At 41.9% G+C, this 24,965-nt stretch overlaps 1 protein-coding gene across 4 annotated transcripts in view; it reads right to left on the reverse strand.

Annotated features, from left to right (window-relative positions):
* MCM9 (minichromosome maintenance 9 homologous recombination repair factor) overlaps nucleotides 1-24,965 on the reverse strand; it is a 74,949-nt gene that overhangs the window by 45,538 nt on the left and 4,446 nt on the right. For all 4 annotated transcript variants that reach the window (XM_045010548.1, XM_045010550.1, XM_045010551.1 and 1 more), the window contains exons 3-6: nucleotides 16,941-17,257; nucleotides 5,627-5,708; nucleotides 3,444-3,644; nucleotides 1,171-1,296 (exon numbers count right to left, since the gene is read on the reverse strand). In XM_045010548.1, coding sequence (XP_044866483.1) covers nucleotides 1,171-1,296; nucleotides 3,444-3,644; nucleotides 5,627-5,708; nucleotides 16,941-17,257 — 726 coding nt within the window. The remainder of the gene's footprint in view (nucleotides 1-1,170; nucleotides 1,297-3,443; nucleotides 3,645-5,626; nucleotides 5,709-16,940; nucleotides 17,258-24,965) is intronic.

The raw sequence follows: 24,965 nt of genomic DNA on the forward strand, positions 1-24,965 counted from the left end.
CAGTTACTTGTTTTCATATTTTAATAGACTTGTTTTGCAGATGCCAGCTATGGTAAATTTTTCACTCCCACCTTGAGTAATGAAGGGAATCGGAACCACAGCTTTGTTATGATCCCAATATTTAACTTCACCGCTACCTCGATATAACACCATCCGATATAACACGAATTTGGATATAACGCAGTAAAGCAGTGCTCCGGGGTGGGGCTGCGCACTCTGGTGGATCAAAGCAAGTTCAATATAACACGGTTTCACCTATAACGCGGTAAGATTTTTTGGCTCCCAAGGACAGCGTTATATCAAGGTAGAGGTGTACTTTAATTATTGTACAAATAAGCAATAAAGTCAGCCTTTTTTCTTATTAGATAATAATTGAAAATATTTTGTTATAAGTCGAATAATCATGAAGTTTAATAATTTCCAAATACAAAGCAATTACAAAAGTAAATATTTTGGTTATTAAGTACCTCATCAAAGAGTTCTAAAATGATTTAAATAACTTATATAAACAATATAAACAAAATGACTTCACTTTAAGGATCTACATGACTTGATTTGGCTGTTATAGCATTTTTTAAAAACATATATTCCGTACTTGTATATACACACATTATTTAAGACTACATAGTCTATGACCTACATACCACCTGGCACATTTGCCATCTAATAACAACAGAAGGAGACTCACCAGGCAAATAGCTTACAGTAACAGTTTTAAGAGAAACATGCTGACAATCACAGATGGAAAAATCTGGCATTAGGAAGTAGAGTGGGGGGAATCTTATTTTTTCCCTTCAACACAGGATAGAGATTCACACTATGGAAATATTAATATTCCACTCTGACGCCAAATACCATTAGGGATGTGCTACTATAAAATCGTTTTAAAATGTCATTTATAAAATTACTTTTAATCTGAGCCTCTGTTTTACCTAAAACAATTGCTTTTAATACTTTATTCAATGGGGCATTGAAAACTGGTTTCTATCACGCAAGTTATTTTGGACAAATGAAAAAAGTAAAACTAAAAATAGGAAACTCAAATGCTGATTAAACAACATTCTCACTCAGAACGATTATGTTTCTACAGCTTTATTTGCTCTAATATTCATTTTGAATTTTTGTATGTATGGAGGGAAGAAATGTACTGTTAGAAACAAGAATACTAACCTCTCACTCGAGTTCCTGCAGCATCAGCCCTTTGTACACCCCCAGCAAGCACCATGGCTACAGCCAACTTCACGAGATACAATCCAAAAACCTGGGGACACAAGCTAGCCAAAATTTCATTCCTCCCTAGAAAAGAAGTGAAAGGCAGTATTCAGCACTGTATTAAAGTCAAATCTGATGCAAGTTAACACACTCTCCGCAGGCAAACCCCCAAAGCAGCTGTTAGACCCAAATATCCTTCACTTTAAAGACTAAACGCCATCAGAACAGATCCTCAGCTGATGTAAATCAATATAAGGGCCTTGCTATGCCAGTTTAAGGTGGAAGGCACTCAGATACTTGGGTGCTGGGCATCAGTATGAAGTCCTGAGACTGAATACTTTAGTTCACAGTTGAAACCACAGAGGCCAAGTTCTTATAGCCCCTCAGTTTATCCTCTTGAATGCTAGTACATTGTGTGCAGATAGGAACCAGAGAGCCAGATACACAGCTGGTGTAATTTGGTACAGCTCCACTGACTTAAAAAAACCCAATGTTTAATGCCAAGATATATTGTACTGTACATGAGGCAGAAAACGGGCTCATCTTTCTCCTCTGTTTTTATTTTACTGAATTTTCCTATCTCCTCAATCTTTTCTATGCAGTCTCTCCCTCCCTGTCCATATACTCTCTCAAGAACTGAAATGTTCCAATCTGTTCATCTGATTTTGCTGGCAGTGAAGAGAGATGTAATAGAATTAATTCTGCCCTCTGAAGCACTGACACTAGCAGCACATCAGAGATCAGGATTCTGGGACTATATATTACCCTTCACTGTTAGCACACAGAGCTGAGCAACCAACCTTAAAGAAAAGGAAGTGCTGTGAATCCCTAAAATGGATGTTTTATACTTGGAAGTAAGTGTGTGAAGACATGGTGTGTTAGATTAATGGATTTACCATTACAAAGGTAGAAGGTAAGCATATTAAGGATAGGGTGAGGCCTACTTTGAGTAAGATGTGATATTCTATACCTATGGGCTGTGCAGCATGGTTAAGATGCAGGGCATGATTCACCACTGCATTACTCCAGTTTTATGCCAGCATAACCCCAATGTAAATCCAAAGTAATACAATGGCAAACCAGGCTCTCTGTGTAAACGAAGAACATATAAAACATCTGGTAGCTGGTTAGAGTTTATACAATACAGATCATCAGTTAACCATAGCTGCTCAAATTTAAAACAAAAACAACCAACCAAAAAACACTCCATAATACTAGAGAGAACAAATAACATTTAATGAAAGAGTTCGCATTCCTGTGAGGTAATGTGTACGTGGCCATGAAGAAGACAGCACATGATTGCCTAATGTGTTTGCCACCTGGTGTGCTTATTTATTTGACTATGAAGTTTTCCTTCAAAGACTAGTTTATATCTTGCTTCTCTTATGAAGATGCCAGCAGGACAGACCTTGTATGAAGAACTGTGGTTTAAGAATTAAAGCTGTTTTTAATATGTAAAAGTGTTATAGAAACAGATTGGTTTTAACATTACGCAGGTGTGTGACTTGTTATAAATACATAAATAAATCTTGATTCACAGAAGTATTAGGTACAGAGACACAGAGCCATATTTTTAAGCTATTAGCAGAGTCAACAGAGCAATGCTGACTAAACCAGATCTGACCCAAACAATCGCTTCACAGTGCTGCAACTGACCTATTGTGTTTTTTTTCTTGTTGCACATAACAGCATTGTGTTTTTTCTAATACTCTTACCATTTCTGACTCAGGCTCACTCCCTGTTAAGTGCTACATAAAACATTGTGGAAACTACAGTGGCATAAGGCTCAAAAGAAAAATCATGAAAGTACAGTTTTGGTGTGGATTCTAAGTGTGTCCTATTTTTTAAGTTAGTTTCAAGTAAGAATTTTATATTCCTTTGTTGGAAATTTTAGTTTAGCAAGAAATTATTCCTTAAACTGCCATGGCAAGACAAACAAGCACACAAACACATGCTATACACAGTTTTAAAATGAAGTTCTTGGAGGTTTGTCCTGTTTGCCTGAGACAAGCTCTGACAGCCTGAGACATGGCCTGAGCAGCAGGAGAGCTGAGTGCACAACACCCCTGAACTGAATGGTATCTGAAGGTGCACTACAACTGGGCCAATAGCTTCCAAGGAGGAGTGCGGGATGAGGGAATGAAGGAAAAACATTGTCAATAATATAATTTTCAGTGTTGTCTCCAGCAAAAATCCAAGCATCGTTCCTGTTTTCACTTTCATCTACAAACCTGCTAAGGGATCACGCTTATGTTTTTCCCAGAAGTCTTCAAATTCCTTCTGAACCTCCTCATCAACTATAACCCCTGTCAGTTGTTCATTGTTCACTTGAATGTAATTGGCTTTCAAAACAATCTCTAGGTCACAGCGCACATCCTGGTGGAAGGGTTTCCATCTCTGCATTACCACTCCATACACTGTGATGTCATCACCTATGAGTAAGGACAAAATTAGTCACCGTAACATCCTGCTCAATATATGCAGATACATAAATTAAGAGCTAAATTAAACATAATAGGGCAGTTTAGGCCTTTGTAGAGCAGATATTGCTAGAAAAAAGAATTTACTCTAATTACTGCATCTCTAAAATAGGCAACATCATGTAGCCTTTTTTATATCAATGAATAAAAGCTGGGACTAAAATTTTGTAATCATTTTTTTAAAAAATTGTGAATCCAAAACAAACAAAAGAAATGAATATAACCTGTCTTAAGAGTTATAAAGAAAAACTATCAAGTTAAAAAACTTACTTTAAAAATTCCTTAACTATTTAACAAGCAACAGTGACATCTAAAAAGTATATTATTTACTTTTACTATTAATGCTCTTTATTTACTTGTTTCATCTCTACTATTTCAGTCAATGAAAATAAGACTACTTAGTCTAAGGTTTGTTACTTTTTTACAATTTCACTTTCAGGTTTCATGCATTCATAAAAACGCTGCAATTTTTCATAGAAACTTGTCACTGGGGCTTATTAAACCTAAAACTGGACCAAATTTCATCTGATAGTTTTACTAAATAATTTAATATTTATTTTTTTGTATTCTTGTCATGCCTTTTGATTTGCAGATACAATTAGTCAAAAACCTTTATTGTTGTAAATACTAAAACTTCCACTTGCTCTTTTGTTTTGATACAGACATCTAAATCACAAGTGGGACTCTGTGCATTATGCTATTTGTTTTGTTCAGAAGTTGCCATAACTCTGTACAACCACTTTGCTGTTTCTGTAGGTTGAATGCACTGGACACATCAGGGGCTCCATGCATTCCCTCCATTCCCCCACATAAGCTCCAGGTGTGCCACCCTCCCACATCCCTATTTCAGGGACTTCCTCCAACCCCCTACTCCATGCCAGCAGCAATGTGTGTGCATTCCTTCTCCCATACCATTGTCCTCCATTCTCTCCCCCATGCCACACTGTGTGCCTCCCCTCCATACCAGGGTCCGCCATTCTTCTCCCCGCCAGAGTTCTGTGTGCCTCCCATTTCCTAACCACCACATGCCAAGGGACTCGTGTGTTCCCCATGTCCCTCTCCCCCCATACCACTGTCCCCTATTCCCTATAACCCAGGGAGTCTGTGTTTTGTCCTCATTCCATGGTCCCCCATTCTCCCACACCAGTGCCTCTGTGCGCTCTCCCTTTCCCCACTTCATTCTTATTTGCTGCTAATATTGGATCAGTCTTGGCCAATTACATAGAAGCTGCTATATTGGATTATACCATCTAGTCTTGTTTCTTTTCTACAACAGCGGCCAGTGCGGCTTTGGTAATCCTTGACCTCTGTATCATTTGAGAGTGGGTGATCAGTAGTGAAAACAGTATTGCTGGGGAGGGGATACTATCCATTTATATAATGGACTTATGACATTCTGAATATTATTTTCTATCCCATTCTTCATACATCCTAATGGTTTGTTTGCTTTTTTGACGGTCACTGCACACTAAGCTGATGTTTCTACCTGCAATCCTTCTTTGACAGGAAGCTATGATACATGGTTTCCCAAACCACCAAAGGGACACTAAACTGTTAGTCCTGTCACCAGTCTCAAGGTCTTTGGGGCTGTACCAGTTTAGTAATGGAGATTCAGTATCCTGACATTCACAGGTCTCAAAATAACTTCTGGAGCCCATGAAATATTGCATAGCAATGTTTTTCTATCAAAATGTTTTGATGTCACATAAGGGGATGGTCTTTCTGCAACAGAATTAATTTGCCATGTTAACACACTGACTTAGCACAATAACAAAATGACACATGAGTGTTTCCCATCAGACAAGCTCTTAAAACTGACAGCATTACTGGAGATGCCTTCTTTCAAATGAAATATAAACTTGAAAATACCCAAGGTACAAAGGTTTGTAACAAACTATATATAACTTTACACGGGAACACTCCATTGTCCTCACCTGACTTGCAACTGTCCACTAAGTCATCTTCCAGGACAACCACCATAGAACGAGGGATGCTTCCAACAGATAGCCTTTGAACCTAGCAGACAGCAAGAAAAAGAGTATGCATTCATTACAGGCAGGTGCCATCCAAAGAATCACATGCTGTTGCTCTGGTTTACATGCCAGTCTGGTTTGCAGCAGAACCATTATTCTGCACACCAAAGACCTATCTTTCTTTCCCCGCAAAGGAGTATCTCTCCTTAGTTTCTCTCACAGAACTCATACAATGAGCATGCAGCTGCTCTCATTAAGTCAGGGGAATCTTGCCACTGACATCAAGGGAAACAGAACTGGACCTTAAATTATCTCTAGGGGCCATATTCAGGGAGGTGCTGAGCAACTTCAACGTCTTGCTGGATAAAGCTTTACAAAAATAAGGTAACTGTAAAAAAATGAACTTTTTTTTTTGTTATTGAGAATTACTTTAGGAATGATTTCAATAAACAGTTTACTGTAGGCACTGATGCCTGCTTAAAAATTAAACAGTTCCTCTTAACTGTACATACTGGAAGATGCCACTGCACTACATGTATTTAATCAAGATTTGACAGGGATGGAAAGAAGCTTACACTTAAATCCCAAAGACTAAACCAACAGCGGGGGGGAAAAAAAATCAAACACAACCAGGAGAATAGGTATTGAAAAGTACATCAGTAATTGTTGTATTTCTTTTCCTCCAAGGCAAAGGCTGTGCAATCTTGTCACAGGCGATTTCCATCTAAAGCACTTTTTTTCTAGTTACTAACAAAAACCTGCCGTAATTGTTAAATTGTACTCTGCAGACATGATAGTAATCTGAAGTACCTTCTTCTTTTGTAGCAAATGCTCATTCATCTTAGAATTTTAGTTTAATTCATTCTCCAGTGCCTAGAAATTGTTTCTGCATTTTTGTCTATTACTTGATTTCTACAGGCTACTCACATCTCTGTGGGTACTGGTGGCAGATACATTAGTTACTGGCAGCACTGAACAGGACAGATCATATACAGAGTCAAATTAATCCATAACATAACTCCATTAACGTCAGTAGGGTCATACTACTGATGAAACTGTCCCACAGTGCAGATATTTGTGACACAGTAAAAGAAAAAAATAAAGTTCTAATAAAACTAAAAATCTGAAATAAGCATAAAAGAGAATATGCAACATAGGGAACATGCTATCAGAAATATTTTAACTTCTTCAGTTATTGGTTATCCTTAATTTGTTGAAAAATATTTTTCATTTCTCACTCCACACAGTTCTGTTTTTGTATATATGATGTATACATACACACATCTCAGAGCCCTCTTAAACTGGACATCATATCATCCCAATTAAGAGAAGACGCCGCTTAAAAGAAGTCTGAATATGTTACTGTACTCAACAAAAAGACAACAATGGAAATATTAACTGTAATTTCTCTTTTTTTCAAATTTTGTAGAATTTAGAATTTTTCACCTATTTTTCACTTGGTTAAGCACCTCTTAACCACTTGGCACTGACAAAGTATGTGCCCATTATACTGAGTTTTTGTTATAACTTCCCCAGTTAAGCAACAATCATGGGCAGTCCCTTGGGGCTGACTATCATACAAATGACTGCATGTTGCCTTGGGCAGAAAAATGTTCAGTGACCATTTGTGTAGGTGACTGCAGACTGGCAGGGGTAGATATTTGCAGATTTGCTCTTGGGGAAGCAGCACCCATAGAGACGGCATTTTCTATAACTGGCCTAAATTGGTTCCATGGGAGCCATCTCAAGTATCATGATCACATATAAAACAAATGTACAGTTGGTTTAGAGTTTATCCACACAGGAAAATTAATCCACTATAGGGTAGGGTAGGAATTTAAAGTATATTAACTATTTCAGATTAACTCCATGTGAATTAAGCTAATTTGGAATAAGGTACTCTCGTTCAGAATAAGAGGGTACACACATCAAATTAATTAAGAAGAATTAATCAGGATTAACTATTCTGAAATAACTCCTTGTGTAGCAAAGCCCTTAGACAGATGACATATACTTAGTACTGTATTACGCAGCAACGTATTATGGAAGGCAAAAGGCATGATGGGGCACTACAGAAGTCATGGCTATCCACTGCAGCTAAAGAAGCCTCCAGTTGTAACAGTCTTTGTGCCACTGGGCCAAGCTTCAGCAGACAAGAGAATGGGATTGTCCCAGTGCAATGACTCTCCCTTTTTAATCAACTTCACGCACACGTCATTCATGCATCTCTCTCTTCAAAAGTCCTGTGGTGATGGGGGAGTGGCAAAGCGACAGGTGAAGATGATTACTGGGTAGTTGTAGCCTCAAGCCTGCATGCAGGTGGCCTGGGACATTGGTCGCCCATCCCTGACCCAAGGGCAGCAGGGGAGCTTGGCAACCGCCCAGGTGACAGAGCAGCCATTTTTAGGATTGCACTGCTCTCCCTTTGTAAGAGAAGGGGCTAGAAAAGGTGCCTCAAATGTTGCCTGCCCAAATTAAATCCAGACAGTTTACCACAGCTGGCAGATTTTCCCCAATGCAGTTGAAAAGCAAAGATAACTAAAAATGCACTAAAGATTGCTGCTTGGAACATCAGGACTATGACAGACAAAGATGATACCTCTCAGTTTGAAAGACGAACAGCTCTCCTTTCCAAAGAGCTAGCCTGGTATGACATTGACATCGCAGCGCTCAGTGAAATTAGATTGGCAGATGAGGGCATTACTACAGAACTGGCTGGGGGGTTACACCTTCTTTTGGAAGGGAAAAGAACCACACAAAGATAGAATCCATGGAGTGGGAATTGCCAGTAAGACCAAACTATTGCAATGTCTTGAAGACTTTTCAAAAGGCATTAACGGGAGACTCATGATACTTCGGTTACCACTAAATAAGTCATGATTTGCTACCATCATCAGTGCATATGCGCCCACTTTATCAAGCCCTGACGATGCTAAGGAATGGTTCTACTCTGATCTTGACTCTCTCATCAAATCAACACCACAAAGTGACAAGCTAATCATCCTAGGAGATTTCAATGCAAGAGTAGGTAATGATAACAACTACTGGGAAGGTGTCATTGGGAAAAATGGCATTGGAAAAATGAACTAAAATGGTCTCCTACTCCTAAGCAAGTGTGCAGAACATAGTCTGACAATTACAAATACCATCTTCAGACAGGAAGACAAATATAAAACTACATGGATGCACCCCAGATCCAAACAATGGCATCTAATAGAGCCCATCATTGTCCAACAATGTGACATAAGGGATGTCAGGATCACCAGAGCCATGCGTGGAGCAGAATGTTGGATGGATCATAGAATGATTAGGTCAATACTGAATCTAACATTGTACCCACATGCCTGAAACGCCCAAAAACAATCAAGATGTCCCCTGATACCGTTAAACTAAATTATGCATCCTATTGAGACACACTACACAGTGCACTAGAGACCAACTTTGGTGAGAACCCTGTCTCATAGGAGGAATTTAGAGAGACAGTACAAAAACCTCTATGGTACAAACTGACATCCTTGAATGGAAGCAAAGGGCTTACTGTGACTGCTTTGATGAAAATGATGAGGAAATCACAGTACTCTTGAAAGAAAAAAATTAGGCTTTCCAAATCTGGTAAAATGATATTCAGTCCTCCTCAAAGAGAGACAGATTTAAACACCTGCAAAGCAAGGCACAAAGACAACTATGCTTGATACAAGATAAATGGTGGGAGACGGTAGCAGAAGACATTCAAATATATGCAGAAAGAAATGAAACAAAGAAGTTCTTTGATTCCTTGAAGCCAGCCCATGGACGTTCAAAGGTGGGCACAGGTTCGCTCATGATGGCTGATGGAAGGACAATCATCAAAGACAAACACGGCATGGAACAGAGATGGGCTGAACATTTCATCCAGCTACTGAACAGATCATTCTCAACTGAAACAAGTGATATTAATCTGATACTTCAAAAGCCTATTCAGCACCACCTTGACTCACCACCCTCACTTGAAGAAATAGAAAAGGCAATCAGTTTGATGAGCTCAGGAAAGTTCTCGGGCAGAGATGGAATACCAGCAGAAATATATAAATATATAAATCTGCGGGTCCAAAAGTGGTAACAACACTCCAGAAGATCCTTACTGATATCTGGGACAGTAAAGAGATGCCACAAGACTTCAAAGATGCCACAATTATTCCTTTATTTAAAAATAAAGGCAGCAAAGTGGTCTGTGATAACTACCGTCCCCAGAGCGACCAGGGAAGCGAAGCGGACAGGGGGCCGCAGACAGGGGAGTTTGAGAGGGAGTTTGCCAGAGGGAGGCCTATGATGGTTAGGAAGACCCGCAACACCTATGCCAGCACTGCTTCAGTCTCCTCCACCTGCGTCTGTAGCCAGACAGAGCGCCTGAGCATGGATGCTTCTACCCAGATCCTGGTGTGGTTTTGCAGGTACTGTAACTTGCAATTCCCACTTACTGATATCCAGGCTGGGGGGATCATCCATTGTGAAAAGTGCCTGCTGGTGGAATCCCTCAGGCAGCAGGTGGGAGAGCTACAGGAGGAGGTGGCTAGGTTGAGGAGCATCCAAATCCAGGAGCAATTCCTGGACAGTGTCCATGTGGAGACAGCCGAGGTAGCTGTCCCAGTACACAGGACTGCTGACACACCACTGGTGGAGGAAGAGATGGCTCAGGGTGGACATTGGCAGCTGGTTACTTCTGGCAGCAGGTAGTGCTCTACCCCTGCTCCAAACCCTCCCACCGTGGTAATAGGTAACTGTTATGCTCTTCTTGATACAGGAGAGAATGAATCACCCCTACAGCAGAGGAGGAGAAGCCTCGTACCCCTAAGGCTGGGAGGTCTGCTGCCACCACTGCAAATAGGAAAAGTAGGGTAGTGGTGGTCGGAGACTCTCTGCTGAGGGGGACGGAGGCGCCCATCTGTCGCCCTGACATTTCATCTCGGGAGGTATGCTGCCTGCTGGGGGCCTGTATCCCAGACGTTACGGAGGCATTGTCGAGGATTATCCAGCCCTCTGACTACTACCCCATGCTACTCATCCATGTGGGCACAAATGATACTGTGAGGTGTGACACTGAGCGGATCAAGAGTGACTATAGGGCTCTGGGAATAAGGGTGAAGGAGTTTGGAGCACAGGTGGTATTCTCTTTGATCCTTCCTGTCAAAGGTAGGGGCCGAGGCAGAGACAGGTGCATCATGGAGGTGAATGCCTGGCTGCGAAGATGGTGTCGCCAGGAGGGCTTTGGCTTCCTCGACCATGGGATGCTATTCCAGGAAAGACTGCTAGGCAGAGATGGCATTCACCTTTCGAGGAGGGGAAAGACCCTATTTGGACACAGACTGGCTAACCTAGTGAGGAGGGCTTTAAACTAGGTTCGACGGGGACAGGTGAGCAAAGCCCACAGGTAAGTGGGGAACATGGAGACCTGGGAGATGGGTTGGAAATAGGAGGGAGTGTGGGTCATAATGGCAGAGAGAAAGGAGGGTCAGGGCAAAACTGGGAGGCAAGATCAAATCAGTATCTTAGATGCCTATATACAAATGCGAGAAGTATGGGTAATAAGCAGGAAGAACTGGAAGTGCTAATAAATAAATACAACTATGACATTGTTGGCATCACCAAAACTTGGTGGGATAATACACATGATTGGAATGTCAGTATGGATGGGTACAGCTTGCTCAGGAAGGACAGACAAGGGGAAAAGGGAGGTGGTGTTGCCTTATATATTAATAATGTACACACTTGGACTGAGGTGGAGATGGACATAGGAGATGGAAGTGTTGAGAGTCTCTGGGTTAGGCTAAAAGGGGTAAAAAACAAGGGTGATGTCATGCTAGGAGTCTACTACAGGCCACCTAACTAGGTGGAAGAGGTGGATGAGGCTTTTTTTAAACTAACAAAATCATCCAAAACCCAAGATTTGGTGGTGATGGGGGACTTCAACTATCCAGATATATGTTGGGAAAATAATACAGCAGGGCACAGACTATCCAATAAGTTCTTGGACTGCATTGCAGATAACTTTTTATTTCAGAGGGTTGAAAAAGCTACTGGGGGGAAGCTGTTCTAGATTTGATTTTAACAAATAGGGAGGAACTTGTTGAGAATTTGAAAGTGGAAGGCAGCTTGGGTGAAAGTGATCATGAAATCATAGAGTTCGCAATTCTAAGGAAGGGTAGAAGGGAGTACAGCAAAATAGAGACAATGGATTTCAGGAAGGCGGATTTTGGTAAGCTCAGAGAGCTGATAGGTAAGGTCCCATGGGAATCAAGACTGAGAGGGAAAAAACAACTGAGGAAAGTTGGCAGTATTTCAAAGGGTCACTATTAAGGGCCCAAAAGCAAGCTATTCCGCTGGGTAGGAAAGATAGAAAATGTGGCAAAAGACGAGCTTGGCTTAACCACGAGATCTTGCATGATCTAAAAAATAAAAAGGAGTCTCATAAAAAATGGAAACTAGGACAAATTACAAAGGATGAATATAGGCAAACAACACAGGAATGCAGGGGCAAGATTAGAAAGGCAAAGGCACAAAATGAGCTCAAACTAGCTATGGGAATAAAGGGAAACAAGACGACTTTTTATCAATGCATTAGAAGCAAGAGGAAGACCAAGGACAGGGTAGGCCCACTGCTCAGTGAGGAGGGAGAAAGAGTAACAGGAAACTTGGAAATGGCAGAGATGCTCAATGACTTCTTTGTTTCGGTCTTCACCGAGAATTCTGAAAGAATGCCTAACACCGTGAATGCTAAAGGGAAGGGTGTAGGTTTGGAAGATAAAATGAAAAAAGAACAAGTTAAAAATCACTTAGAAAAGTTAGATGCCTGCAAGTCACCAGGGCCTGATGAAATGCATCCTAGAACACTTAAGGAGCTAATAGAGAAGGTATCTGAGCCTCTAGCTATTATCTTTGGAAAATCATGGGAGATGAGAGAGATTCCAGAAGACTGGAAAAGGGCAAATATAGTGCCCATCTATAAAAAGGGAAATAAAAACAACCCAGGAAACTACAGACCAGTTAGTTTAACTTCTGTGCCAGGGAAGATAATGGAGCAAGTAATTAAGGAAATCATCTGCAAACACTTGGAAGGTGGTAAGGTGATAGAGAATAGCCGGAATGGATTTGTAAAGAACAAATCATGTCAAACCAATCTGATAGCTTTCTTTGATAGGATAACGAGTCTTGTGGATAAGGGAGAAGCAATGGATGTGGTAGACCTAGACTTTAGTAAGGCATTTGATACGGTCTCGCATGATATTCTTATCAATAAACTAGGCAAATACAACTTATATGGGGCTACTATAAGGTGGGTGCATAACTGGCTGGATAACCGTACTCAGAGAGTAGTTATTAATGGTTCCCACTCCCGCTGAAAAGGTATAACAAGTGGGGTCCCGCAGGGGTCTGTTTTGGGACCGGCTCTGTTCAGTATCTTCATCAACTATTTAGATATTGGCATAGAAAGTATTCTTCTCAAGTTTGCAGATGATACCAAACTGGGAGGGATTGCAACTGCTTTGGAGGATAGGGTCATAATTCAAAATGAGCTGGACAAATTGGAGAAATGGTCAGAGGTAAACAGGATGAAGTTTAATAAAGACAAATGCAAAGTGCTCCACTTAGGAAGGAACAATCAATTTCACACATACAGAATGGGAAGAGACTGTCTAGGAAGGAGTACGGCAGAAAGGGATCTAGGGGTTATAGTGGACCACAAGCTAAATATGAGTCAACAGTGTGATGCTGTTGCAAAAAAAGCAAACATGATTCTGGGATGCTCACAACACACCTGTTAATGTAAGACATGAGAAGTCATTCTTCCGATCTACTCTGCGCTGGTTAGGCCTCAACTGGAATATTGTGTCCAGTTCTGGGCACTGCATTTCAAGAAAGATGTGGAGAAATTGGAGAGGGTCCAGAGAAGAGCATCTAGAATGATTAAAGATCTAGAGAGCATGACCTATGAAGGCAGGCTGAAAGAATTGGGGTTTGTTTAGTTTGGAAAAGAGAAGACAGAGGGGACATGATAGCAGTTTTCAGGTATCTAAAAGAGTGTCATAAGAAGGAGGGAGAAAACTTGTTCATCTTAGCCTCTAAGGATAGCACAAGAAGCAATGGGCTTAAACTGCAGCAAGGGAGGTTTAGGTTGAACATTAGGAAAAAGTTCCTAAATGTCAGGGTGGTTAAACACTGGAATAAATTGCCTAGGGAGGTTGCAGAATCTCCATCTCTGGAGATATTTAAGAGTAGGTTAGATAAATGTCTGTCCGAGACAAGCGCAGGTTCGAGTAAATATTTAATTGAGAGAGGAAAATCAAAATGTGACAGATTGAAATTTCAAACCATGTGGCCTTTTATTAACAAGGGATAAGTTACAACTTGGGCCGGGGGGAGGTAATTTATCAATCAGAAATACTATCAAGATAAACCACACACTACTTGAAAACAGTCTATTTACATCTAACAACAAGAACTAAATGACCTATGATTAACCGCTTACTAAAATCCAAAATAGACACGCAAACTGAGTAAACTGTGCATGCATTAACCGAATGTTGTGAAATACACCAACTAACCACAACAGTAATCAATACAACAATTTGATTCTCCTATACTGTATACACAACTTTGCACCAAATAAGGGAGAAAGAAGAAAAAAAAAGGAAGAGGCTAAGCAAACAAAGTGTTTACAGAAATTAAAATGCACATACCACACTGCAGGCGCAGCTGACCAGCAGTACAGACACAGAGTGCATGACAAATTGAGGGGAAGTAATCCTAACACGACACGACACGAGCCGGCAAAATCCGGAGGAGATCCTGGCTGAAAGGGTGATCAGGCCTTCCAGCTAACACACGGACACTCCTGCCGTTTTTGGCACGAGATACAGTTTTATTCGAAGACTCTTACTCGTGCCAGCGTCTAATTGGTCCCTAGCTCCTTCACCCTCCAGGTTCCGAGCTGGAGCCCTCTACGTCAACAGGAGCTGCACCCGGCACACTACTCTTTTGCACACAACACGCTAGTATTGTAGCACATGGCACCAACTTGACGCACAATTGACCAGACAGAAGGTTCGGGAATAGGCACATGGCACTATAATGTTGCACACCGCACTACGGTGTTGCACAAGGTACCAATGTGACCTTTTGACCGACAATTGGCCATACAGACGCCATGTTTGAGCATGAGTTTAGGGTTGCGACAATGTCTATCGGGGATGGTCTAGACAGTATTTGGTCCTGCCATGAGGGCAGGGGACGGGACTCGATGACCTCTCGAGGTCCCTTCCAGTCCTACAATCTATGAATCTACGAATCTATCTGTCGCTGGAAAAATCTTTGCTTGTGTCCTCCTGAACCAACTGATTTCATCTGTCTCAGAAGCCAAACTACCTGAGACTCAGTGCAGATTCAGACCTGATCATAGCACCATAGACATGATTTTCAGTATCAGGCAAACACAAGAAAAATGCATTGAACAAAACATGAATCTGTTCAGTGTTTTCATTGATCTGACAAAAGCATTTGATACTGTCAACAGAGATTATCCTCAGCAAACTTGGTTGCCCACCAAAACTGGTAAAGATCATTCGTTTATTTCCTGCAAGGTCAGGTACTTTTTAATGGAGATCTCATTGACTCCTTTCCCATTTCATATGGAGTCAAACAAGGCTGTATCCTTGCCCTTGTATTGTTCAACCTCTTCTTCACCCAAGTTCTCAACCATGCTACAGATGGGCTCAACAGAGGCATATACATCAGATACAGACATAACAGCTCAGTCTTCAATCTTACAAGGCTTAAAGCAAAACCAAAAGTAACAGAACTACTAATAAGAGAAGCACTCTTTTCCGACGATTGTGCCCTCCTAGCACACACAGGGGAAGATCTCCAGTGCATCACAGATTGCTTTGCTGAAGCATCAAAATTGTTTGGCCTCACAATCAACCTGGAGAAAAATGTGGTGTTGCACCAATCATCTTCACCACTCCATGCCATATCCCCTAGCATATCTATTAGTGGAATCCAACTAAAGCACGTTGACAGTTTTACCTGTCTTGGCAGCAACATCTCCCATGATGGATCTCTTGACAAAGCGATCATGAACAGGATACAGAAAGCTTCTCAGTCATTAGGAAAGTTACGTAACAAAGTCCTGAAATCCCACAACATAATCCTCTCAACAAAAATAAAACTTTATAATGCTTTTGTGCTCACATCTCTCCTCTACGGCTGTGAGACCTGGGCACCATACAAATGGCATATCAAACAGCCAGAGGCCTTCCATATGCAGTGTCTGAGTGCCATTATGGGGATCCGCTGGCAGGACAAAATGACCAACCTGGAGGTTCTACAAAAGTAAAATGCCATAAGCATCGAGGCCATGCTGATAAAAGCCCAACATGTTGAGTTGGACACGTCATTAGGATGCCTGAGTATCGACTCCCCAGAAAATTTTTCTATGGAGAATCAGCACAAGGACATTGGAATCAAGGCTGCCCCAGAAAGCACTACAAGAGCATACACTTTGGTGCAATAAAACTGGATGATCTTGAGAAGGCTGCTTTAAATAGATCAGCCCGGCAGCACACAACACTCAGAGCTTACCAAGCCTTTGAAGAGGACAGAAATAACCAATTGTTAGCTGCAAGGGAAATGCATCATACTACTGCTATAGCTATCAAGACGCTCACCAATTACTTTGCCTGCCCGATCTGCTCACGAGCATGCGTGTTACGGTTTGGACTTTAGAGTCACTCCAGAATCCACAGCAAGAAAGAGCACGAAAATGTCATCGTTCAACTGATGGACTACACACACTTATGAACACCCTAATTTATGAACACCCTAATTTAATCCAGGCATTGGCTGTCCGTATTTCTAATGATGCATAAAAATGACTTCAAATAATATAGTCATATAGCAAATGGAATACACTTGCAGGGGTGTTTCTGCGGATATTCATCTTTCTAGTTCTTTATCTTGAAGTTTTGGAATTGCAGGATAAAGGCGTCCGGCAGCTTTCCTTTCACCTGGGCAATTGTTCTAAATAACTGTAGAGGGTTTATACAGCTTTTCCCCACTTAGAATAGCATGTTAACAAATCTTTTACTAGTTACAAGGGAACAATTAATAAACAGGTATAACTCTATTGGGATTTCACTTGCTTACCCTAGCAACGAAGGCCGTAATACTTTTACTAGAGTAATTTATTTTTCCACGATTCATTTATTTTATTCCTCCTCTTCCCTCTATTTTTTTTTTTTACCTGTTCCTGAATTTTGATTTCTTGATAGTCTCTGCAGCTGGTGGGAACAGAGGATGTTCCTGAGAGACAAGTGAATTTAGATGAATTGCAGCCTTCTTCATTAGGGCAGGTTGATGGACGGAAGAAAGCATAGTACTGCTCAAAATCAGCTTTGACCACGAAAACGTGCTTGCACTTGTTACACATGTAATCCCGTTCAAACTCCAGGACTTTCACTAGACTGGTACGAATAACAGTTCCAGTAACAGATAAAAAGTGACCCACATCTCTGGTTTTAGGGATACGTTCTCTGGTTAGCTCAGGGCAAACAGGCAAACCTGTTAAATGAAAATACATACATTATTAAGACCGCAAGTCTAAGTTTATAAACATGAAATGTATCTTCACTAGCAGTGTATGGTACAAAGATGTTTTCTCAACTGGAAAAGGAGAGAAAGACAGATGTGAATAGCATCCATGGCCATTTCATTAATCTAACATACTAGTCACAAATATCAAAACACATAAGAGAATTAACATGGAGAGAAAATATAACAGCATTACAATCCTATTCTGACCAAAAGCTAAGCAGTAATTTATTGTGACTGATTTGAGAGTTTTTGCCTTCTCCTGTTCAGGGATTTTTCTCAAATGAATTTATTAACTGAAATTATTTGATGACCTTTTAGTGAGTTTCATTTACTCTACGACTTTCATTTACCACCTTCTATGACTTGCTATTTATCTGCAATCAGCCATATAAATCATATGGTATTGTTTCCCTGGTTAAACAAGCATAACTCATAATCTGGTGTGAATCCCCAAGATAACAAACTTTAAAATTCACATTCTGTGAGCATCTGACCTTAAAAGTCTTTCCTCTAGGATCAATATTAGTAAAACTCACTTTCAGGAAAGTTGACAGAAAACAAATACAAAGGAGTTATGAACACAACTGAAGCATGTTCACTTATAAGTTCAAACAAATAGTCATAGTACATTGTTTGCAGTACTTCCCCTGCTCTAGTTCTACCCTAAGGGCTAGTCTACACTTAAGAGCCGGGTCGACGCGGTGAGTTCGACTTCTCGGAGTTCGAACTATCGCGTCTAATCTGGACGCGATAGTTCGAACTCCGGAAGCACCGCGGTCGACTCCGGTACTCCACCACTGTAAAAGGCGGTGGCGGAGTCGACCTTGGAGCCACGGACTTCGATTCTGCGGCGTCTGGACGGGTGAGTAGTTCGAACTAGGGTACTTCGAATTCAGCTACGCTATTCACGTAGCTGAATTTGCGTACCCTAGTTCGACCCCGCTTCTTAGTGTGGACCAGACCTAAGAGTCAATGCTGAACCCTCCATTCTATTGGCCATAAGGCATTTAGAACCATGCAGGACAAAGCCCTTAGCTAGGAAGATTAATGTACCTCAACAGCCTACAACTCCTTTTCAAAAATAAATGCACTTTATAATACTTGATATGTGATAACACGAATAGCTGCCTCCTACGAAGTTACTATTTCCTTTAATATTACATAGTAAAGTGAGTAATTACGTGTAACTGTGACAGAATTTCCCATCCCTGCTCCCTTGGAACACTGGAGAACAATGTATTTCCTTTTAATTTTGCCTTTAGCATAATTTTTTCCAGTAACAAGCGTGAACTCTATGACCTTCATAAAGCATAGCACACCTGACACCAGGGAGAAAGCTGTAGCACTTCAGTTGGCTACTGAACATCTTTGTGGCATGACTGTCTGAGTGAGCATCAGCAGAGCAGAGAGAGAGAGACTAGATTTGGAAGGAAATTAATGTATTTTGAGCAATACAGAGACTCCAATCCACTCATTTTACTTTGTTTCCCAAACTCTTTGCCTGAGGTGTACATGTGTCCTTGAGTAGGTTTTAGTACATTAGTAATAACATTATAGGTTGAGATTTACATAAATGCTTTGCTACTGAGCACGCACTGGTAGGCTAATGGTAGTTAAACAAAAACTCCCTCATCCATGAACAGATTTGCAGTGAAAGGAAATCTTATGCATTCATATTTGCATAATACAAAACTTCAGGTAGACAAGTTTATCTTTTAATTCCCCCTAAAGCAGAGGGGATCTGTGCAGCTGAGTGCAGCTTCTCTCACCCAACCTGACCCTAACCAGTGCATATACCAAGGTTGCTCTCACCCCCTTCCCCACCCAAGGGAGAAAGAGGCTTTCACCCAGTTTTGGATTCCCAGACATCCTTTTCCTAGTCAAGAACATTTTTTTCTTTGGTTAAATGAGAGACTATATTCTCTACTGTGTTCAGGGCTGTTCCCCCTGCTCCTTCCATAGTGGGAGGAAGGCAATGCCCTACTGACCCACCTTGGAAGAATGATGAGAAACTCCACAAATCAAAAAGTTTCTAGTCTTTTATGCCCATTTAAGGGAAGACAGCATCTTTAGGAAATTATGCTGAAAGAACCTTTAATCCATGTAGCTTATACTTTTTATTCCTGCAGCAATAATCAGCCTTTCTGTAGGTATGGTCTATCAGAAAAGTATTTGACTCCTATAGCGCCTGCTACTTCTTTGGTAGCTTAATCTATAACCCCATAACACTACGATTAAAAAAAAAGATGCTCATTATAAAGCAAGGAGGTGTGCAAATGCAATCAGAAAATTGGTTTAGAAAAAGGAAGCTACATCACATTTAATGATTTTGAACTAGTAAGAAAGAAGAGGTCATGCATCCCTTTTATATCACAAAATTAATAGCTGCATAAAGTCTGCATAAATTGTAAAATGGGTGGCAAATTGTTTTATTTTTTGCTAGAAGAACACACAAAATAGGATTATGAAAGACAGAATCACAATTCAGATTATATTCCTGAATGTACATATGTCTACTGATGATAATTTTTTGAAACAAGGTTTAGTGGGGTGAAACAGCAGATATTGTATATTGTATAACTGATTCTTTTAACCTGACACTATTGAAAGATTAAGTAAACATATACCATCAAAATCATAGAATCATAGAATCTCAGGGTTGGAAGGGACCTCAGGAGGTCATCTAGTCCAACCCCCTGCTCAAAGCAGGACCAAACCCAACTAAATCATTCCAGCCAGGGCTTTGTCAAGCCTGACCTTAAAAACCTCTAAGGAAGGAGATTCCACCACCTCCCTAGGTAACCCATTCCAGTGCTTCACCACCCTACTAGTGAAAAAGTTTTTCCTAATGTCCAACCTAAACCTCCCCCACTGCAACTTGAGACCATTACTCCTTGTTCTGTCATCAGGTACCACTGAGAACAGTCTAGATCCATCCTCTTTGGAACCCCCTTTCAGGTAGTTGAAAGCAGCTATCAAATCCCCCCTCATTCTTCTCTTCTGCAGGCTAAACAATCTCAGTTCTCTCAGCCTCTCCTCGTAAGTCATGTGCTCCAGCCCCCTAATCATTTTTGTTGCCCTCTGCTGGAGTCTCTCCAATTTATCCACATCCTTCTTGTAGTGTGGGGCCCAAAACTGGACACAGTACTCCAAATGAGGCCTCACCAGTGCTGAATAGAGGGGAATGATCACATCCCTCGATCTGCTGGAAATGCCCCTACTTATACAACCCAAAATGCCATTAGCCTTCTTGGCAACAAGGGCACACTGTTGACTCATATTCAGCTTTTCGTCCACCGTAACCCCTAGGTCCCTTTCTGCAGAACTACTGCCCAGCCATTCGGTCCCTAGTCTATAGCAGTGCATGGGATTCTTCCGTCCTAAATGCAGGACTCTGCACTTGTCCTTGTTGAACCTCATCATATTTCTTTTGGCCCAGTCCTCTAATTTGTCTAGGTCACTCTGTATCCTATCCCTACCCTCCAGCGTATCAACCACTCCTCACAGTTTAGTGTCATCTGCAAACTTGCTAAGGGTGCAGTCCACACCATCCTCCAGATCGTTAATGAAGATATTGAACAAAACCGGCCCCAGCACCGACCCTTGGGGCACTCCACTTGATACCGGCTGCCAACTAGACATGGAACCATTGATCACTACCCGTTGAGCCCGACCATCTAGCCAGTTTTCTATCCATCTTACCGTCCATTCATCCAGCCCAGACTTCTTTAACTTTCTGGCAAGAATACTGTGGGAGGCTGTATCAAAAGCTTTGCTAAAGTCCAGAAATAGCACATCCACTGCTTTCCCCTCATCCACAGAGCCGGTTATCTCGTCATAGAAGGCAATTAGGTTAGTCAGGCATGACTTGCCCTTGGTGAATCCATGCTGACTGTTCCTGATCACTTTCCCCTCCTTTAAGTGGTTCAGAATTGATTCCTTGAGGACCTGTTCCATGATTTTTCCTGGGACTGAGGTGAGACTGAGTGGCCTGTAGTTCCCTGGATCTTCCTTCTTCCCTTTTTTAAAGATGGGCACTACATTAGCTTTTTTCCAGTCATCCAGGACCTCCCCCGATCACCATGATTTTTCAAAGATATTGGCCAATGGCTCTGCAATCTCATTGGCCAACTCCTTTAGCACCCTCGGATGCAGCGCATCTGGCCCCATGGACTTGTGCTCGTCCAGCTTTTCTAAATAGTCCCAAACTAATCCAGGGACATAGGTCTACATAACAACATTTTAATTAATAAACATCAACTCTGTCTGATACTACTAACATCTGATAAATGCTTCAGCAATTTTTTATTAACTAATGAAATAAAGTCAACATTCAAAATCTTATATTAAGAAATTAATGGATTTTAGTACAGTATATATTTATATCAGTGATAACTTCTTGGAAACTATCATAAGCATCTCAGGCCTGATATAACTCTGTGTAATGGGAAACTGAAATCCTTAGCTCAAAGGCCAGGAGTTCTCCAGGCACAATACTAATATTTTAGTAACTTTTGGAAAAGCTGCAATCACACTTGGCCAACATAGGAAACCACTAACTCCTGGCTTATAGGAGTAACCAACTTCAAGTAATCATGCATGGCATTGCTTTCATTATCAACATCTTGACAACAAATTTAGTGTCAATAGAAAGGACAGTACATTGTGACAAAAAGGATGAAATGTTCTTTTATTACTGATTTCTTCCAACAATATATTCTGCTTTTAAAGCGAGCAGCAGGGGCGGCTCTAGGAATTTTGCCGCCCCAAGCACGGGGCAGCAAGCCATGGGGGGCGCTCTGTTCTCCGAAGCCGCAGGACCAGCAGACCCTCTGCAGGCAAGCCGCCAAGGGCAGCCTGCCTGCCGCCCTCACAGCGCCGGCAGAGCGCCCCCCCCGCGGCTTGCCGCCCCAAGCACGCGCTTGGCGTGCTGGGGCCTGGAGCCGCCCCTGGCGAGCAGCACTACAAAAATCTGTACTACAAAAATCAATAGTGTCAGAGGAATTACAATGCAGATAAACTACCCCCAAATTGATTAAAATATAACTCTGTCTTGTAGGGTATACTAGCCCCAACCATCTTTTAACCATGTCCCAGAATTGTACTAAAGCATCTGCAACAGCCATGCTGCTGAAGGGCTAGAGAGGGATGAAGAGCTAACCACTCTCTGCTGTACACCCTGCTACTTTCATAAAGGGCTGAGGTGCAAACAATGCTTCCCCACACCAATGAAAGAATGCATCTGAAACTAAGTGCATACTCATGGAATTTCCTGACCCCTACACAGGTTTTTCCTGGTTAACATCTATCCCCCATAACAGGACCAGAGCCAGTGCAGTTCTATCAGCAGGCATCTGCCTTTCTCAGCACTCTGGATCCTCATAACTGCCTGATCCTGGGCATGAATTTTAACACTACCCTGGAAGCACAGGACCACCTCAGGATACAGAAGTGCCAGGCCACCATGGACGTTCTCAGGGACATTATCAACCATCACTCCCTGGTTAGACTATCACCCGGACAACTCCACCACCTTCACTTATGTCTAGGTGGAGGACATTCAACTGTGCCACTCCCAGTTGGATCGCAATTACATTTCTTGATTTCACATCTTGCTGGGCCCATTCCTCCAGCATCATGGAGCTCTGGTCTGATAGTTGAGGACAGGTGGCAGGCAGTCTCCCTTTCACCCATGCACCATGTCATCTAGTGGGGTGTGGGTCCGCTGCTCTATCTGGGCATGTACCTTTCTCCCATGAGACCTCTCTGAGCTGCCAGTCTTTTACCAGGACCTCCTTACGACCTGGAAGCTAGTGTGAGCAACCAGGTCCATAGTGGCCACTGAGGTGGAGGACCTGCTCACAGAACCCCTGCTACATAACCCCCATCTAAGTGTGCAGGGGATGGAGTCTTGATTGGTGTCAGAGGACAGTCCTGGCTGGTGACACCAGAATCAGAGACTTTCTGGACAATGATCTGAAGGACTGGGTGGACCTTGCAGTACTTGGCCAGCAGGTGGGGCTGCCCACCCTGTGTGTCCACTGTCATATGTTGCAGTAGACGACGACAACTTTGCCTCTTGCTTCTCTCACTTTCCTCAAGAAGGTCCTGCAGGATGGTGCTCCCTGCTCACCCCTTGCTCCTGGCCCTCCAGAACTCATCATCGAGCCTGCGAGCTTCCCCAGTCACCCCTAAGGCCACCTGAGTTGCCTGAATGACATTTAGTCAGTTTGCCTCCAAGACATGCCCAGAAAACATCTGTACACACTCATTCTTCATACCATCCACATCCTCACCCTTGTGTCTCCCTCCTCACCAAATGGCAAGACCTGTTGCTGCTTGTGGAGGGAAAGGAACTCTGGCAAGCCAGTCTGTACTCCACTCTGGTTCTACGACCCACTGGGGATATTAGTTGGAAGCTCCTCCATGGAGCCACGACCCTGGGCATGTACTTGGCACAGTTCACACACTCCCCAAATATCCGTCCCTTCTGCGGCAAGAGGGAGACTCTGGTGCACATCTACACAGAGTGCATCAGGTTGCAGCCCCTCTTCTGGCGCCTCCAGAAACTCCTACTGAGGTTCTGGTTGCACTTTTCCCTGCACCTCCCTGCTGTTTGCATACCCCGTCTGTCTTCTTGTCAACTTCCTCCTGGCACTGGCCAAGATGGCCATCCATCATACCAGGAGGACGTTACTAGACAGGAGGGTGCTCTGCAACTGTAGGGTATATTACTAGTCCCTTGTCTGCTCTTGCCTCTGGGCACAGCTCCTCTGGGCAGCGTCCACTGACTCCTCGGACGCCTTCGAGGAACAGTAGCCATGAGTGCTGTTCAGGGCTCTATGCTTTGTGTCCCTCTCTGGAACACTGATTTTCAACCTTTATCCTCATTCCTGTTCTGTTTTCTCCTTTGTTGTTCCCAGCAATCAATTTCAGCCTGGACTTAGTGGTTCCTCACTTTCAGTTGAGGGGGCAGGCCTTTAATTCTGGGTCGGCCTAGACTCGCCTGTCCCAGTACTACAAATAAATACACAAGTTTTGGTTTAACCCCTGATCCTGCAATGAGCTCCACACATTAAGACCTTAGATTATCATTCACCCTCATCTTTTCCTCAGTTTCCATCCCCACCTCCATTTTACTAGCTGTTGTAGATAATATTGGATTTGATACAGTACATTTGTCTTTATAATACAGTAGTTCAAGTAATGTAATTTTTTTCTAAGAGATTTTTATGTATTAATATAATTGTACCTAAATCAAATTTAATATTATAACTGTAATACAAATAAAAAACTGTAATTATAACAACTCTTTCCTCTGCAATGGTCTTGAAAATTTCAAATAATGCTCCTTTAATTGTAACCAAGCCTTTTATCTCGTGAAAATTTTCTGTTCTCTCATGCAGGGCTTTATAGAGGCAGCACTGGTTTGTTGCAAATTGTGTTGGGGGTTTCTTTGGCTTTGTTAATGAGGGCTACATTTTCTGCTTTTCTTAGACAAATAGCAGTTTTCCAATAACTTATGTTTGACTAAAGCATAACTTGTGTTTGGCTAAGGCATATCTTCCAGAAAGGTGTCCACTCTTGATCTGAAGACATCAGGAGATGGAGAATTCACCAATTCCATTGATTGTTTGCTCCAATGGTTAATTACCCTCACTAGTAAAAAATTATT

Source organism: Mauremys mutica, chromosome 3 (genome assembly GCF_020497125.1).
Source record: "Mauremys mutica isolate MM-2020 ecotype Southern chromosome 3, ASM2049712v1, whole genome shotgun sequence".
Lineage (NCBI taxonomy): Eukaryota > Metazoa > Chordata > Testudines > Geoemydidae > Mauremys > Mauremys mutica.